Here is a 17294-nt window from a genome sequence, read left to right as displayed (position 1 = left end):
AGCTGTATGTGTACACACCCTTTCACAGTTGGGGTGGGAGAGATGGACTGCAGGTTCATGCTTAAAACCCCTTGCCTTAGAAATCACTAGTCCAAAACCTCTTACAAACAAGTAAACTGAGGCCCAGAGAGGTTGAGTCTATTTGGACTCAGCCATGAGTAGTGTTTTTTTTCTTCCACACCCTCAATGCCCTCTTTGATTCTTATTATTTGTTCAAAGCTGAGAGACACCCCACCCTCCTGGCCAGCAACTCTGAGGCTTGGTCCCCAGGGTCTGAGCCTAGGCTTGTTGCTTAAGTCTCTGTGGTTTCCTCAACCATCAAGCCCAGTACACTGAATGCGTCAATGAAAGGCAGCACACGGGAGTAACCAACCCCGCCCTCTGCCGCTCCCGTCCCAAGGGACTTACAAACCCAGTCCGGGTGCCTTTCCACTCAAACACTCAATAACTTTATTTGCCTTTGGCTGGTTTCTCAGGCTGGAGGGGAGGGTAGGGGAAGGATGAGGGCTGGCAGCAGCCTGGGCTTCATGCGCCCCCTGGTGGACCTCAGAGGCAAGGACCAGAATTGCAGCCAAACCCAAAGGACTTCACAGCCTGGAGGCCAGTCAATACAGTCTAGGGGAGGGCTGCAGTGTTCCTCAGGTCTGCACCCCGGACCCAGCTTCAGGAGACGGGGCATGATGGGAGGAGGCCCTGAACCTCTGGCTCTCATACTCGCCCGTGTTGGATGCCCGCATGTTCTGCCGAGCCTTCATCTGCTTCAAACGGTTCTTGTCCACTTCCCGCTTGGTGAGGATGAAGAGAAGGATACCACAGGGGAAGCCGATGGCCCTAGGGGTGGGGAGATGTGCACGGGGTTTGGGGAGGGGCCACGCCTGAGCCAGAAGAGCTGCGGGGAATCTCATTCCAACTTCATTGAGCTCATGAACACTGCAATACCTCTTGTGTCTATCAGCGTTCGCGCTGGCGGCTGGAGGGCCCCATGAAATTCAGATCCTGCTGCTGCCCTGCTTAAAACTCCGTAACAGCTCTCCATCACTTCCTGGACAAGTCCAAACTCCTAGGCATGGCACAAAAGGCCCAGTGTGGTTGGGTCTCTGCCCACTTTTTCATTCCTTTCACCTGTAGCCTGACACCTTTCAATATGAGCCCTGCAATTCTGCTGCACAGCCTGTGCATGATTCTCCTGACGGCCCATCCTCTCCCTCTCCAATTCTTGGCAAAAGTTCCCTCTGCCTAAACTGCCCCAATCTCTCTCCCAGACTCCCCTTCTTAATCTGAGTAACCGCTACTTAGGAGGCACCTTAGTGTGGGGAAAAGGGCATGGAGTCACAAGACCTGGTGAGAATCCCAGCTCTGAGCCTCAGTTCTCTCATCTGTGAAATGGGGATGTGATATTTATCAGAAAGACTAAAACATTACACTGTAAAGTCCTGGCACACCTAAGGTGCTGAAGAAAAAGGTTAATTCCCCCTCCTTTACCTTTAATATTGATCAGTAATATGTATTAAAGTCAGAGTTGGATCCAAATGATGATATACTGAACACCTTTTATGTGAGACCTCAATTGGGTCTCACGTCAAGCTCCCAGGAGAGGATGACGCCAGGGACCCAAATTTAAATCCAATTAGCTCAGCTTACCTCCACAGAAAACCCACTGTCTCTCCAATTGCACACACTTTCCCACCTCCCCTGCCCCATTCCTCTGAGAGTCCAGTCCTTGCACCCAGCAATTCTGTCCCCACAACCTTGGATTCAGTTCACCCCCTGAAACTTAGAGAAGTTTCTGGGTCCTGCCCTCCCCTGGCCCCACTCCTCATCGGTGGGCAAAGGGTTACTTTAAAACTCACCAGGCTAGTCCCACTGCTTTCATGGGATTCTTGCCCCTCTTTCTGGGAATGTATTCCAGTTCAGGAGATAGGGGCTCAGGCTCTTCCTTGCACTCCGGGGAGCTGTGGCTTTGCAGTGCCCGAGTTCTGTTCTGAGAAGCTTTGTTAGCTGTGGCTCCAGAGAGAATCCCTGTGGATGGAGATAACGAAGGTCAGTAAGGCAATGAGAAGAAAGCCTGGGGAGGAGTGGCTGAGATCTGAGGAAGGGAAGTGACTGCAGTTTGGTGTAACAAGTGCCAGGGAGATTTCAAAGGGAAACGTTTGGAAAATCGCCATCGAGGTGACACTTTTGGAAGCCACTTCTACGTCATTGTGGGCTCATAATCCTGGTGCCAGGAGAGCAAGCCTCGCTGTTCTTTATCTCCTCGGAAGACAGGATGGGAAGGACTGCAGTGGGACTCACATGAGACGTATTAAGGAAACCCGAGAAAATGTTTTCAAACGCAGAAGTTAACACGGGGAGGGAGCTTAAAGGTGGTCTACTCCGTCCCCTCGTTTTATAGAAAAGGAAACTGAAGCCCGGAAAGACGAACTGCTTCTCCCAAGGTCAAACTGCTAATTATCCGGGGCTAGAACCCAAGCCTCCAAAAGCTCAGGGCTCTTCCCTCTGCACTGCGGTGAGTGTGAAAACACCTGGAGCGCGGGAGTCTAAAAGGCTTCCTTGGGGCTCCCTCTCGCAGCAAGACCCCAGAGGTGCTGTGTAACCCGAAGGCAGAGGGATGGACTGGGTGACCTCTAGAGACCATCTTTTAGCCCCCAGATTCTTTAAGATCCTGTAGAGAGGTGCGAGCAGCACTCGACAGCCCTAACCTCCTGCTATCGCCGGGCGGGATGCTGAACAAAAAGGGATCCCCTAAAGTACTGACCTCCCCCGGGGCCCCTCTCCTTACCCCGGAGGACGCGGGCATTTCTCGCCCCCCGGCCCTTCAGCGCCGTAGCAGCTACCACCGCCGCCATGTTCAGATCCCACCCCCCTTTACCGCGCTCCCCGTCGGGAATTGTAGTTTGCGTAAGGGGCCTCCCCCGCTCCTTCCGTCCCGCCTACAGACCAGAAACTACATCTTCCAGAAGCCCGCGGAGGGAACCGGCGAGAACTACTCAGGAGATCCGGAGGCGCGCACGCTCGCTTGTTTCTCTCCTGTCGGGGGCGGAGTCAGGTCGGGCGGAGTTTGGGTTCTTCCCGCCACGCCTTGTCCCTGTCTCCCAACTCTGCCCTATGATTGGTGGTTAACCTAGCCATCCCTTTTCCCTACTGGCCGAGCGGCCGTCGCTCTTCTTGCTGGGGGAGTCGCCTACGCCTACTTCCTTCCCGGGAGGAGGGGCTCGAGTTCCGCGTCGTCGCGCAGAGCTGACTCTGGGAGGCGTTTGGGCCCAGAGAAGTGGATCGGCCGCTTGCGCCGCATGGAGTCCGAATCGGAAAGCGGGGCTGCTGCTGACACCCCCCCACTGGAGACCCTAAGCTTCCATGGTGATGAAGAGATTATCGAGGTGGTAGAACTGGATCCCGGTCCGCCGGACCCGGGTGAGCATTGCTGGTCCTCAGGCCATGGGACAGGAGGCGTTCACCCCTGGCCTCTGACCCCTGCTTCTCCCCCCTCCCCTGCACACCCCACCGGTCATTCCTACCGACCTCCTTCGCCCTGCCCCTCACCCCCACCCCCACACTTAGTTCTCAGGCCTGGCCGGGGTGGGGGTTCCCCTGACGCCTCCTTTGGCCCGTCCCCTCACACACCCCCTTCCCATCATCCCCTCGGTCCTCCTTTTCCACAGTCTCTGGTCAACCTCAGTTTCTCAGACCCCTTCTATGCCCCCGCTTCGTCTAATTTGACCTCACCTACTCTCTTGCCACTTGACCCACCCCAGCGCCAGGCCTCCCCACACTTCTCTCCATCCCTCTTACCGCCTGCTGAGCCCCATCTTTTATCCCTCTCCCCAAAGCAGATGATCTAGCCCAAGAGATGGAAGACGTCGACTTTGAGGAAGAGGAAGAAGAGGAAGAGGGCAACGAGGAGGGCTGGGTTCTGGAACCCCAGGAAGGGGTGGTCGGCAGCATGGAGGGCCCAGATGATAGCGAGGTCACCTTTGCCTTGCACTCAGGTAGGTCTCTGAGGAGACCCATCATGAAGCCAGGTTTGAGCATCGCACATCCGCTGTGTACACAGCGTTAGGAGGGACCCAGAGATGGGAAAATGCTGGCCTTGCCCTGGAGGAGCTCACAGGTAGGGGGCGGTATGATGGAATGGAGCAGAGCTTGGCTCCTCGAGTCCGTTGAGAAACATAGGTTCAAATCCTATCACTGCTACTTACCAATTTATGATTTTTATCAACTTCTCTGGACCTTAGTTTTCTTTTTTTAGTTAAAGTTTACTGGGGTGACAATTGTAATTAGTTTTCTTTTAAAACGTTACCTTGGTGTAAATGAGATGTAACAGTACCCTTTGGAGCGTATTTGCTATAATCCTCAAAAGTTAGCTCTTCATAAGAAACCAGTACCGTGCTGCTCCCCTCCCTGTTTGTACCCAGCCTGGTGGCATCCCCGGCTGAGAGCGGTAGCGCTGCACACGCACCCTCCTCCTGTCCACAGCATTAGTGCGGGCTGGTGAAGGGCGCAGCACTGTAGGGAGATCTGCCCCGAGAAGGACTTGGAGCTTGGCAGGCTTGGGGAGGGACTTCTCCAACAACCTGATGCTTGAAACTTAGAAGAACTTGAATGCACCCTTCTTTCCCAGGAGGAAAGACATGTTGCTTTGGGTGCAAGGGGGTGGGCTTCCTGCAGGTCCCAAAGGACTGAAACCTAGGTGGGAGCCCCATCTCCTTACTCATGGAATATCTCTTGGGACAGCATCTGTGTTTTGTGTGAGCCTGGACCCCAAGACCAACACCTTGGCAGTGACAGGGGGTGAAGATGACAAAGCGTTCGTGTGGAGGCTCAGCGATGGGGAGCTGCTCTTTGAGTGCGCAGGTGAGGGGGCCAGGTGAGGTCGTGTCCCTTTGGAAGTCCTCGGGGCTGGCCTGCAGCGGGTGTGCAGCCAACAGCCATGTATCGATCCCCGTGTTGCCAGCTCTGTGCTGGGCCTGAGGACCCCAAAACAGAATAATATCGTCTGTCATGGACGTAGGGGAGTGAGGCACTAATTGGGAAGGGAGTGTGGGAAAGGCCTGAGGCGGCGACACAGGCTGGCGTCGGGGTATTTGGGAAGAGGGAAGCATGTGGGTATTCCAGGCAGAGGTGTGGAGTGGACAGAAGGGGAAGACATAGGCCAGAGCTACGTGTGGTTGAGTTGGGGGCAGCACTGTCTCCCCTGGGAAGACCTGGGTGTGTGAGTTCCTGCAGCGGCAGTGAGTTTGGTTACCTGTTCAGCTAGGGCCTGCCCTTTTTTTCCCAGCTGGTCTTTTTAGGGGCCAAATAACCTGGGTCATGTGTCCCCCTCACTAGGGGCCCTGATGTTCTTTTTCTGCCCACTTTTCCTTGAAGGCCATAAGGACTCTGTGACTTGTGCTGGTTTCAGCCATGACTCTACCCTAGTGGCCACAGGGGACATGAGTGGCCTCTTGAAAGTGTGGCAGGTAGACACCAAGGAGGAGGTCTGGTCCTTTGAAGCAGGAGATCTGGAGGTGAGATCATCAGAGTGGAATTCAATTCTGGAGGGGTCTTGGGTCCGGGGTGAGTGCTTGGGGGTCTAGTCCCATCTTTATCAGACCAGCTACCTCTGAGCCAGTGCACTCTCAAGGTGTAGCACCAATATCTGTGCCTGTCACCTAGAGTGTCCCCACTGATTCAAAAGCAAGGAAAGCTTGGTAGGGCTCATGAGGCAGGTTCCTAGGTGAGATGGGGTGACGGGCCTCCCTGCTGACCTTTCCTCTCTGTTCAGTGGATGGAGTGGCACCCTCGGGCACCTGTCCTACTTGCGGGCACCGCCGATGGCAACACCTGGATGTGGAAGGTCCCGAATGGTGACTGCAAGACCTTCCAGGGCCCCAGCTGCCCAGCCACCTGTGGCCGAGTCCTCCCTGATGGTGAGAGCAGCTCCCGTGAGCATCCCTGAGTGCTTTCTCGAGTGCAGAGGTTGGATGCGGCGTGCCATGTCTCTTAGGCTCCCTCCAGGGCCACAGCTGGAAATCTCCGAGCCTGCTCTCAGCACTGACATCCTAGGTCCCCGAGCAGACAGCTCCCCCTTTCCCACCCTGAAGTGGTCTCCTCAGCTGGTCCTTGGGGCAGTGTCCCCTCACTTTCTTGCCCTCTCCATTCCCTCGCTGGGTGTGTCTGAGTGTGCTATCTGTCCTCTCTTCATCTGTGCTTCTGGCCCTTTAGGGAAGAGAGCTGTGGTTGGCTATGAAGATGGCACCATCAGGATTTGGGACCTGAAGCAGGGAAACCCTATCCATGTACTAAAAGGTAACGGGGGCGAGTGTTACCCTGGGCCTTTGTAAGGAAGGGGCTGAGATCTGGGGCAGGATGAAGTGTCACTTATCCCCCTGCTCCATCCTAGGGACGGAGGGTCACCAGGGCCCTCTGACCTGTGTTGCCACCAACCAGGATGGCAGCCTGGTCCTAACTGGCTCCGTGGATTGCCAGGCCAAGTTGGTCAGTGCCACTACCGGCAAGGTGAGTGAGACCTGGAGCTGAGCTGTGGAGCCCTCCGCTTTCTGCTTCCTCTCCTTCCCTTGTCTTCTTTCTTCACTCGACCTCCCTGCCCCACTGCCTTCTTTCTGTATTAGAGGACCAAGTTTCCAGGCCCTTCTCTGACCCTTTCCTCTGGCTCCCAGGTGGTAGGTGTCTTCAGGCCTGAGACTGTGGCCTCCCAGCCCAGCCTGGGAGAAGGGGAGGAGAGCGAGTCCAACTCAGTGGAGTCCTTGGGTTTCTGCAGCGTGTGAGTGTGAGCCCAGGCCTCAGCCTGGAGACAGGAAGGACGGGGTGAAGGGGGCTTGGGGGAGCAGGAAGGAGTGAGGGCATGTGAGCCCAGGTCCCTCCGTGATCTTTGTGGTGCTCTTTTCTACCCAGGATGCCTCTGGCAGCTGTTGGCTACCTGGATGGGACCTTGGCCATCTATGACCTGTCTACGCAGACCCTCAGGCACCAGTGTCAGCACCAGGTACAGGCAGTCTCAAGCCACGGCCATGACTGTGCGGAAGCCCCAACCTCTAGGAGCATCTGCCCTAGACCTGGCTTCTGTTTGGTCCTTCTCGATGGCCCGTCCTCCCCTCCCCTCCCCTCCCCACCCCTTTCTCCCCTCTCCTCCCCTCCCCTCCCTCCCCTCCCCTCCCTTCTCCCCCTCCTTCCCTCCATGATAGTTGGGAGTAGATGCCTCAGCTCTCCTGCCCCTGACCTCTGCTCTGCCTGTTGCATCCTGGTGCAGTCGGGCATCGTGCAGCTGCTATGGGAGGCAGGCACTGCCGTGGTTTACACGTGCAGCCTGGATGGCATCGTGCGCCTCTGGGACGCTCGGACCGGCCGCCTGCTGACTGACTACAGGGGCCACACAGCCGAGATTTTGGACTTCGCCCTCAGCAAGTAAGTGAAGTGGGCAAGGGCTGGGGTCTCTGTATTTAGAAGGTGGGAATAGCACGTGGGGGGACACGGGGACCTGGGGGTATGGGAGGGCATTCCCGAGGGAAGCTAGGACCCACGGCTTGGTCGCAGCCGGTGAGGCAGGGGTGCTGGGAAGCCTGAGCGAGTCGTGGCTTCCGGTTCACAATGACCTACCCTGGTCTCCCGGGTCAGTCCTGGGGCTGAGGGGCTGGAAGGACTCCCCTCAAGCTGTGGCTCTCCTCTCAGCCCCTCGCTGGTTGCTGGCTTCAAGTGTGTTTACTCGACATGGGTGTGTCAGCTTAGTGCCAGGCACTAGCTGTCTAGACTTGATATGCAGGAGGAGGCGCCTGGGGGGGCCCCTGGTGATGGGCTTTGACCATTTCCTTTGACCCATGCTTTCTGTCTACAGAGACGCCTCCCTGGTGGTGACCACATCAGGAGACCACAAAGCAAAAGTATTTTGTGTCCAGAGACCTGACCGCTAGTGGCTGCAGCCTCTGCTTTGCGTCTGGTGTTGGGATGAAGGGAGACCCCTCACTAGCAGAGGCAGGAGGGTACAAGAGGAGGGGAGGGGCCTCAGGCTACTTTCCAACCCCTTCACACTGACTTGCCCCTTCTGTCCCTTTCTTCTCTTAAGAGACCCACCCCTCGGGCCCCTCCCCCCTCACCCAGACCTGGCCCATCCCTGAGAGGGAGGTTCAGACCTTTCTCTTTCACTTTCCTTTGCTGGTGTGAGTCATGGGGTGCATACTTGTATGTGGGGAGTAGGTCTTTGAAGTGCCCGTTCTTTCCCTTCCCAAGTCTCTGGGGGTGGAAAGGAGGAAGAGAGATTAGTTACAGATTTTAAAAATGTAAATAAAATATACTTCCCAGAGACAGTGTCTGTGTGGATTTTGTGGTGGCTGGACCTGAGGAGGAAACGGGCATGTGAGGGTGATCCCCCCGTCGCCCCCCATCTGCTGGATTTCCAGCTCTCAGCTCACCCTCTCTGCGGGTGGTACGTCCCCACCTACAATGACCGTCCTGTCCAGGGTTGGAATCTCCCTTGATAACCCATCTGGCTTTAGGTTCTTTCCACAGCTGTTCACCTGTCTCTGCCTCTCTGTGACACGGAATGAGACACCAATAACCTGGCCCCGAAGGGCTTTATTCGGCTAGGCTGGGGTAAAAGAGAGGCAGGGTCTTTGATACAGAGGTGTGGGGACAAGTGGAGACGGGCTTGTTGGCTGTGACAGTGGCCGCTTCTCGCAGGAGTGTGCGGAGGCCCTGGCCCTAGTTCAAGTCCAGGTCCACGCTGCTTTGGGTGCTGGTGCAGTAGGCAGTGCTGGGGCCAGGACCGGCCTGGGGGGCTCTTCCCCGCAGTGCGCGGAGCCACCTTCGCGCAGCTGCCCTCCAGGGAGCCGTGTAACGCTGATCACCCAGCCCCATGGCCACAGGCACGGCCGCGGCACTGGCACTGCCCAGGGAGATGAGGGCCAACAGAGTTCCAGCCCCCAGGGGTGGGCGCTGCTCGTAGGCCAGGACCGAGAGGAGCAGCGTGGCCACGTAGGGCCCCCAGCACAACCCAAAGAGCAATGTGGCTCCAGCCTGTGCCCGCGCTTGCCTCCAGGTGAGGGTCCGGGCCAGAGCCGAGGGTGCCCCTCGGCACACTGCCCGCTCCAGCCGGCGGATGTCCTGCAGCTGGCGGTGGGCGGTGACCAACACGCGGGCAGAAAGAAGGGCGGCAGCACCCACGGCAGGCAGCAGCAGCCCGTAGACTTCGAGGTAGAGGTAGGGGGCTGGAAAGACAGCCTGGGAGCTGCAGTTGGCACCAGGGGCCCAGTGGTTCCACCCCAGGGCGGGCAGGCTGGCAAAGAGCAGGGGGCCAGCCCAGGTGAGGAGCAGGGCCAGCCGAGTGCTCCCACGGGCGCGGAGGGGCCGCAGCACCGCCATGTAGCGCTCCGCGTGCACCAGCAACAGGTTGGCGAGCAGGGAGAGGAAGGAGAAGTTGGGAGCCAAGTAGAGGAAGAGACAGGACCAGTAGCCTCGGTGGCTCTGGCTCCAGAGGCCTGGCAGCGCAGGCAGGGCCAGCCCGGTGAGCAGCCCCGCCAGCAGCAGGCTCAGGAAGAAGCAGCCAGCAGGCGGGCTGCGCAGGTGGCGGTCCCCGGCGATGCCCAGGGCCAGGAGCAGGTTGGCCATGACGATGAGGCTTGCCAGGACCAGGGAGAGCCCTAAGGCCCCCACGGGAACGGCACTGGGCACATCCCTGGTGCTGTTGGGTGTCATCTTGGGCCTGGGCACAGGGGAGGCCTGAAGCAACGGCCGGCATGCCTGGACGCAAGACGGGGAGACCAGTTAGGGTGGGGCTGCACATTAATCCAGAGGCTGCAGACCAAAGTCCTGTAGGCCATGTCCTGTCTGCTGATATACAATGTTTTTTCAATTAATAGCAATTAACGTTTTTTTTAAAAGTACCTATTTTTGCTTAAGAAATCAGGTGCGGCCACATGTATGTCCTGCATGGCAGCAACCAGCTGCAGCAGAGCAGTGGCCGCCTTCGGACAGGTCCCCACCAGGCCACTTTGCCCATTTTTGTTATCTGCCTGGTCCCCTCTGGGCAGCTGTGTTTATGCATCTGTTCAGACTAAAAGGCGGATCCACCCAGCCCCAAAGCATCTTGTCCATCCCTGTTTCCCCTGGTGAGGCCTCCAAAGCTGAGAACCTCCTTTGGGCCAGGGTTGGGACCAGGTGCTAGGAGTGGGTGCTAAGAGGGAGAGGGGTCCCTGTCTTCAGATGCTCACAGCTTGGTTGGCACCAGAGCATTAAGGATTGGGGGTGTGGGCAGGAGTGAGGAAGAAGCGGGGCTCGCTGAGCACTCACGTGAGTGAGGAGGCCAGGGCAATGGCAGCAAGCGGGGTGCCCTGTCCCTTGGACCCCCTCCCCCCATTGCCCTTGTAGCCAGTTGGTTACTGCTCGGTGAGCAGCCTCCGGTAGGACTTCCAGCCCATATGCTTGACTCATCCGCATCACACTAGCAACAGGGCCCTTCGGGGGACCTGGAGGAGGGAGAGGAGTTGCTGGGAGGGGGAGGGGGGAAGATTGGCCGTGCATGTGGAGATGCCATCGGCAAGGAAGATGCCGCCCCCCCCACTACCTGCTGCCCGGGCTGACGCTGACCTGAGGAGAGGGAAGAGGAGCTGCTGGACAGGGCCGGGCCTCTCTGTGGCTCTGATCTGTCCCTGTCCTTTCCTTCCCTTGACTCCCTGTCCCCAGTCCTCCAGCGCTCTGGCCCCACTGCCACATCAGGGAACCAGGAGTGGTCCTGGGCCCTGCCTTAACTCCTGCTTCTGTCAACAGGGGAGCAGCTTCTGTTGCTAGGATTAAAGTCAATAAAGGGAAGATTTCTACCTGCCCCCTCTCCCAGGTGGGAGGATCGGAGGGCCCACAGCCACTCTGAGCTCAGGAGAAGCTGCCCCTTCTATTCAGTTCTCCCCAGGCTGCCCAAGCGGGACCTCCCAGCTGCTGCACTCCCTCCCCCTCTCCTGGTTCTTCTTCTTCAATCTCCCCTAGTGACCTCCACTCAGGACATCTTTCCTTCTCAGCAGCCCTCCGGTTTCTGTTCCCTTTCGTCCAAAGATATCAGGGTCCGTTACTTCCAACCTGGCCTCTGGATCCTGGGCTGGAGCCCCAATCCTCCCCTGGACCAAAGCCACCCCACTGCAACCAGAGCAGCAAGAAGGGCAGGGCCAGGCCCCCAGGGGTGAGTTCCCAGGGGTATGTGGGCAGTGGGACCCACACACTGCACACCCCTGTGGCCCTGGTGGCTTGGGGTGAGGTGCTGTGGCTTCTTCCAGGTCTGGGGCAGAGGTCTCCAGGTGCAGCTGAGGCAAGGGGTGGGGGAAGTGGGGGCGCGAAGCTACTCACATGGCTGCTGGAGAGAGACAGGTGTTGCTTGCCCAGCCTGGGTCTTCCTCTGAGCATCAGGGAGCTGCTGCAGCCAGCCCTGCAGGACTTCTGGAGATATTCGACGTCCTGGGAGGGGGGAGCATGGTGCCTCCACTCCGGAAGCAAGCAGGGCCCTGGGTTCTGGGCAGCCACGGCTCTGCCCAGACTTGGGTTGTGTAGGGATGGAGCTGAGGCTGGTGGGGCTCAGTCTGGCCCCGCCTCTGGGGGTGGGACGTGGCACACCCTGCGCTGTAGCAACTGGGAGGCCTTCCTTCCTCTCCTGCTGTACTAGTGTTCCCCGTTTCCAGCCACCGGCTAGCACTTGCCATTTAGGTGAAGAGCCTCTACTTCAGGCCTCCCAGCTTGGAGACCTCTCGCCTGCTACTGACTAGCTTATCTGCGAAATGCATTCCAGTTAATGAATGATTTTGACTACCTTCTCCACTTCCTACCCCAGCAAATACATTTACATTTTATGAGCCTCATACCCGAGTGGCCAGCCAGCTGATAGCACATCCAGCTCTATAATTCTGCCCGTCTGTGAAAGAGGAGTGTGTGTGAGGGTGTCAGTGGTGGGGGTGTTTGGGGCCTGAGGATCTTCACTGCCCCCCATCCTATTGCCTGATAGAACTTCCAGCTTATAAAGCCAAACTTGCCTTCCAGAATTGGGAGTCATTCCACTTTCCTCAATTATTCTGAGTCAAATTCTGGGCTACAAGGTACAAATGGCTCTGGAGGTGTCATCTTGGGCAAGCTACCTCTGGTCCTCAATTTTCCCACTTGTAAAATGGGAACAAGGAAAATCACTCTCAGGGGTGTGGGGAATATCACAGTATAACATCTGTAACTGCATATATCCCAGTGCCTGACACTTAATGGGGAGGAGAGGGGCTCAACAAATGACTCCTCCATGATGAAGAGGCATGAGCCAGTTTGGGAATCAGAAAGCCTGGCCAGGATTAATTCTATAGAATCCTGGCTGGGAAAATATTTTTTTTGCTTGTGAATTTGGGCAAATAACTCAAGTCCTCTTGCCTTAGTTTCCTCATCCAGTAAAACGGGGCTCACATTGTACTCACCTATTTTGAGACTAAATGAAATGAATAATGTGTGACAAAGACTGAGCTCAGTGCTTGGCACATATGCAAAGTTAGCAGTTATTCACATGAATAGGAGTTCTGCCCTTCTCTGCATGGTCCTTCCCGCCAGCCACCTGTCTGCGCTGAGAAAGAATTCCCTTGAGAAAGGCAGATAGAGAGCCTATGAAAAGCAAGAGGGGAATGACACTTGCTCCACAGGGAAACTGAGGAAACTAGATACAGTCATGTGCCACTTAACCAGGGATGCCTTCTAAGACATGCATCGTTAGGCGATTTCTTTGTTGTGGGAACATCACAGAATGTACTTATACTAACCTAGATGGTATAGCTACCCTAGGCTATATGGTACAACCTAAAGCTCTGTAGGGGTGGAAAAGTATTTTTTCCTCTACCCTTCTGGGTTCTTGGCTGAGACATCCCTGTCATAATACAAATGAATAGAAAAACAAACAACAAACAAAAGTTTGATAACATGTATACCTGGGAGAGACCCAGGAAAAGTGAGTAGAAACTCATCAAAATGGCTGAAGTCATCACCTAAATACCATCTTCAGCCTAAGACAAAAGATGTTGGGGGTGTGTGTGTGGGGGAAAGTATAGCCAACAAGGGAAAGGTTGTTATGCAGATTTAAGTTGTGGTCTTCTGCATTAAGTTTCTAGAGATAAGGTCATCCCCGTCTTCCTGGTACAGTGAGGGAGACACCCTCACAAATGTACCATGTATTTTACAAAGGGTAAGAACTACTACTTGGTTTTCAGAGCTTCTTGAAAGTCTGCCGGTTTCTTAAAATTTACCAGCCTAAAATAATCCTTATGCCAGAGACATATTTTGGGGTGACAAATTCTGTTCCCTTACAGCTCCTAGGTTACCAACCTGCACAGCATGTTACTGTACTGAATACTGCAGGCAATTGTAACACAATGGTTATTTGTGTAATGCATTGCACTACAAAATCACTAGGCAATAGGAATTTTCCAGTTCTACGATGATCTTATGGGACCACTGTCCTATATATGCAGTCCTTCATTGACCAAAACGTCTTCATGCAGTGCCTAACTGTAGAGAGGAATGGCACTTTCAGGGCTAAGAAGCAAGAGGTGTGGTGCCCCCATTTCCATATAAAGAGTGGCTTTGGGGTGAGGGAGAAAAGCCAGTTACACTCCCTGAAGACCTGAACCGGGAGGGAAAAGGCTAAAACTGCAGCAAGAAAGCTGGGGGTGAGATATTAGGGAAGACTTCCTCGTTTGAGTACAAGTGGACGGAGCAAGGGGACTTCTGGGCTCTTTGGGGGAGGCCTGAGCTGACGGGCTGGATGGAGGCACAGCGGTCAGGGGTCCTGGAGAGGCAGGACTTCTGTTGGGACAAAAAGTGGGAAGAGGAAAGCATCCAGCCTCAAACCTATCCTCAAGGGAGCTGGTGTGCAGAGGACACTGGTTCCAGCAGGAGGTCCTCAGCCCCACGCTATCCGTCGGGCAGAAGTCAGAGGCTCTGGGAGAGTTCACTCCAGAGTCTGGTGTGGGGCCCCTCAGATATCCGACTGCCAGGAATAAACAGACCTCCTTCTGTTCCCAGCCCGGGCCTCCTCCCTGCAGGATCCAGGATGTCTGTGTTTCTTCTTCACTGCTCTGTCTAAACACTGTGTGTGGGATGACGTGTGAAGGGGGACAACTTAGGCGGCGGGAGCTGGGAAGCCTGGGTTCCATCCCTTGCTTGCCCAGCTGTTTCTTACTTACTGGATCACCAAGTTCCTCTCTGCTCCCCGATCAATCCCTGGGACTGCCTCACCCGTCCTTTTCCCCTTCGCCCACAGGAGGGCCCTGGTGCAGGCTGTTTGCAGATGCTCCATTCAGTGACTGCAGGCCCTACTGCCCCAACCCTAGCCCCGTCGTCTGTATCATGGTGCCTGGACTCTGGCTGGGAACCCTTACAGGATTCCTTCGTCCATTCCATTCTCTTGGAGATAGGAATTTCTCTCTGCTGACCCTTGGGGTCTGCGGGTGGTATGTGGAGGCTGGAGGTACCAACTAGATGAGTGGAGGCAACGGGGCACTGGGGCATCCTGGATCCTGCTCGGCCTCTTTGAGCTGTTCTACGCTTCACTCCCTGTAAGCAAGAGCTGTGAGTCCTTAGGCGCCTCTGAAGGGTTCTGGACACAATCTTGTGACTGAGATTGGCCAGGATCCTGGCTTCAGGAAGCCCTAAGTCAGCTACAGGGTAGAAGAAATCTTGGTCCTCCTGTTAGGGTTCAATAGCCCGATTCTCCAGGTCTCCCGAGGAGCCACCGAAATTGCAGTGCTTCTAGCAATACCCAGAAGAGGGAAGAAATGCTTGAATTAGAAATAGCCCCCTGAGTAGAGCCAAGCTTAGGTCTCAGGCCCCTGTAGCTTTTGGGAGGAAGGTCCATCAGGCCAACTTGAAATGAAACTGAAGGGAATACGGCAACTGCTAAGTAACACCTCCCCGTAAGGGAGCCTATGTAGCAGACAGCATTCCTTCTTTTCCTGATTTCAACTTCCTGTCCATCTTATTTCCTTTCCTGCCAAGCTCCTAGTTCTTAGCATGCTCAGGTCCTACTTGATCCAGGCAAGGAGATTCCCACCAACACCCTCCTCACCCCCAGTGCAGTTGAACGGCGACTCATGCAGGGAAAAGTGCAACTCTCTTGGGAGGACCTGGAAAACCCCAAGACAGAGTGACCTTGGCTTACATTGGACTTCTCTCTCTTCCTTAACAGTCCTGCCACTTCTGATCCCCTCAAGTGAATAGGAACGGAACTGAGGCTTGTTAGATAGCATTATCAAGTATAATTATAGGCATTATAAATGCCTGTGATGCGATAGGCACTTATCGGTTCTCTTCCTTTTATAAAGCCGAGATAGACGGTGTTCTATCCAACTGAAGGTGAGGCCATCAAAGGTGCGGATTAAGCAAGTTGCTCAGTCACACACTATTGTACAGTGCAACTTGGATTCTAACCACGTCTATCTTCACGACATCGTTTCCACCTCTACAGCTTATACCCAAGGTCACTTACACTTGCCAGACGTGGACCCTCAGGCAGGTGAGCCGATGAGCAGTGACTGAGACTAGCTTCCCTTTTTCCCGGGGCGTGGGCTGACCCTCATCCTGAGACCTCCCTCCTCCCGTAGGCCTGCGGGCCTTGGCTGACATTACAGTGGGCCTTTGTCCACAAAAAGAGGGAGGGTCTTGAGACCACAGCCACGCTAACACGTGTGTCCTGCAAACAGGTGAAAACAAAGGAGCGAGTCTGGAGAGGGGTTTTTCCAAAAGCATGGATTTTTTATGCCAACATACTGAGGTCTGACAATGAAGTTTGCGAACTTGTTGCCAACCTTTGTTGGTATCACAGGGATTCTTCATTATGAATTTGTACCAACTGCACAGTTAACCAATTCTACTATTTGGAAGTGCTGAAAAGGCTGCGTGAAAAAGTTAGATGAAAACGACCTGAACTTTTCACCAATTCCTGGCTCTTGCATCACGACAATGTACCAGCTCACATGGCACTGTCTGTGAGGGAGTTTTTAGCCAGTAAACAAAAAACTGTATTGGAACACCCTCCCTACTCACCTGATCTGGCCCCCAATGACTTCTTTCTTTACCCAAAGATAAAGGAAATATTGAAAGGAAGACATTTTGATGACATTCAGGACATCAAGGGTAATATGACGACAGCTCTGATGGCCATTCCAGAAAGAGTTCCAAAATTGCTTTGAGGGGAGGACTAGGCACAGGCATCAGTGCACAGCTTCCCAAGGGGAGTACTTCGAAGGTGACCGTAGTGATATTCACAATGAGGTGTGTAGCACTTTTTCTAGGATGAGTTCGCAAACTTAAATTGTCTGACCTCGTATAGTCTTGGAATTGACACTTCTGTAGGATTTATTGCTATAAAAAATATTCAATGCCTCTTTCTCCGCCTAACTCCGTCATTTCTAAGCAACACTGTCCTTGCCATCCACAGCACTTCTCAGAAATGTGATTCCTACTACTGGCAAGAGTACAGTGAGTTCCAGCTTACTAAGGCGTTATGTTCTCAAGTCAGGAGGACAACAAAAAATGCTTCAAAATTACTCCTGAAAACCCCTTTAATAGCTCATGGGGTACAAAATACATGCATGTCACCATCTCTCAGTGTATCTAATTTAGCCAGGTTTTCCGCCTGCCACAAGTAGGTGAGAAAGGGCCACGTCGCAGGGAAACACTGGGCAGACTCGGCATGGCACACTCTTTCCAACTGGGGGCCAGAGTCAGCCCCACCAAGGGGACAGCACTCGCCAGGGCACATTTGTTGAGGGGATGAGCATGTAACTGCATCCTGGGCTTTTCAAGGGCTTGTTTAAATGAAGTCTGGATGACTGAATGACCTGCAACTTTCAAACTTCTTGATCGTGACCCACAAGAAAGGGACATTTTTATAATCCAGCCATGATGTGTGTATGTAACTAAAACATATTTGAAAGTCAATACTTTAATAGGTATGATGCACTCTGACTGACCTAGTCTATACGATACTGTTTTTTAAAACTGCTGGTGACAAAGCTACACGTGATAAAAACGCATAGAAATACATAATACACACACAAATGAGTCCATGTAAAACTAGTAAAACCTGAGACAGGCCAGGACTGTGACAATGTCAGTTTCCTGGTTATCCTAGTCATGTAAGATGTTACCATCAGGGCTACGGGTGAATGTCATACTGGATCTCTCGTATTATTTCTTACAACTCTATGTGAATCTATAATTATCTCAGAACAGTTAAGGAAATAAAAGTACTGGTTGTGATACAGTCAGGAGATTTCACGATTAATGAGCCTCTCAAACCA

At 54.4% G+C, this 17294-nt stretch overlaps 3 protein-coding genes across 6 annotated transcripts in view; 1 reads left to right on the top strand and 2 right to left on the bottom strand.

The window, feature by feature from the left end:
• Nucleotides 1-2923, bottom strand: part of PNKD (PNKD metallo-beta-lactamase domain containing) — a 58160-nt gene extending 55237 nt beyond the window's left edge. Inside the window, exons 1-3 of one of the 2 annotated variants that reach the window (XM_019741782.3) lie at nt 2780-2923; nt 1851-2019; nt 423-831 (exon numbers count right to left, since the gene is read on the bottom strand). In XM_019741782.3, the coding sequence (XP_019597341.1) occupies nt 639-831; nt 1851-2019; nt 2780-2846 (429 nt within the window). In that variant the 5' untranslated portion in view covers nt 2847-2923 and the 3' untranslated portion in view covers nt 423-638. Of the gene's footprint in view, nt 1-422; nt 832-1850; nt 2020-2779 lie in introns of those variants that run through there. The other variant, XM_019741779.3, reaches the window with a different exon arrangement.
• A 280-nt stretch (nt 2924-3203) lies between these two features.
• Nucleotides 3204-8293, top strand: AAMP (angio associated migratory cell protein). Of its 2 annotated transcripts, none has more exons than XM_019741774.3 (11): nt 3204-3411; nt 3828-3986; nt 4732-4851; nt 5365-5504; nt 5762-5906; nt 6202-6285; nt 6380-6495; nt 6657-6760; nt 6892-6982; nt 7247-7401; nt 7829-8293. In XM_019741774.3, exons 1-11 carry the CDS (start codon nt 3291-3293, stop codon nt 7902-7904), a joined length of 1311 nt encoding a protein of 436 aa, XP_019597333.1. In that variant the 5' UTR covers nt 3204-3290; the 3' UTR covers nt 7905-8293. The 2 variants fall into 2 exon arrangements, with proteins under 2 accessions (XP_019597333.1, XP_019597334.1); XM_019741775.3 differs by having other exon boundaries at nt 3205-3411; nt 3831-3986.
• Nucleotides 8294-8550: 257 nt separating this feature from the next.
• On the bottom strand, nt 8551-16159 carry GPBAR1 (G protein-coupled bile acid receptor 1). 2 transcript variants are annotated; one of them, XM_019741783.3, is made up of 2 exons: nt 11323-16159; nt 8551-9729 (listed from the first exon to the last, which is right to left on the bottom strand). In XM_019741783.3, the coding sequence occupies exons 1-2, from the start codon at nt 11377-11379 to the stop codon at nt 8692-8694; spliced, it is 1095 nt and encodes a 364-aa protein (XP_019597342.2). In that variant the 5' UTR covers nt 11380-16159; the 3' UTR covers nt 8551-8691. The 2 variants fall into 2 exon arrangements, with proteins under 2 accessions (XP_019597342.2, XP_088650169.1); XM_088794043.1 differs by lacking the exon at nt 11323-16159 and adding an exon at nt 10283-11313.
• Between the last annotated feature and the right edge of the window lie 1135 nt (nt 16160-17294).

Source organism: Rhinolophus sinicus, chromosome 17 (genome assembly GCF_057876585.1).
Source record: "Rhinolophus sinicus isolate RSI-liver-muscle chromosome 17, RSI-T2T, whole genome shotgun sequence".
Classification (NCBI taxonomy): Eukaryota; Metazoa; Chordata; class Mammalia; order Chiroptera; family Rhinolophidae; genus Rhinolophus; species Rhinolophus sinicus.
This window is presented reverse-complemented; position numbering and strand designations above follow the sequence as displayed.

Bases quoted from the DNA above. Each gene is read 5' to 3' on its own strand.
- AAMP (XM_019741774.3), top strand. From the start codon at position 3,291: ATGGAGTCCGAATCGGAAAGCGGGGCTGCTGCTGACACCCCCCCACTG. The intron at 3,412-3,827 runs GTGAGCATTGCT...CTCTCCCCAAAG, and splicing joins TCCCGGTCCGCCGGACCCGG to CAGATGATCTAGCCCAAGAG. The intron at 6,761-6,891 runs GTGAGTGTGAGC...TTTTCTACCCAG, and splicing joins TCCTTGGGTTTCTGCAGCGT to GATGCCTCTGGCAGCTGTTG.
- GPBAR1 (XM_088794043.1), bottom strand. From the start codon at position 10,345: ATGGGGGGAGGGGGTCCAAGGGACAGGGCACCCCGCTTGCTGCCATTG. The intron at 9,730-10,282 runs TCACGTGAGTGC...TCTTGCGTCCAG, and splicing joins CATTGCCCTGGCCTCCTCAC to GCATGCCGGCCGTTGCTTCA.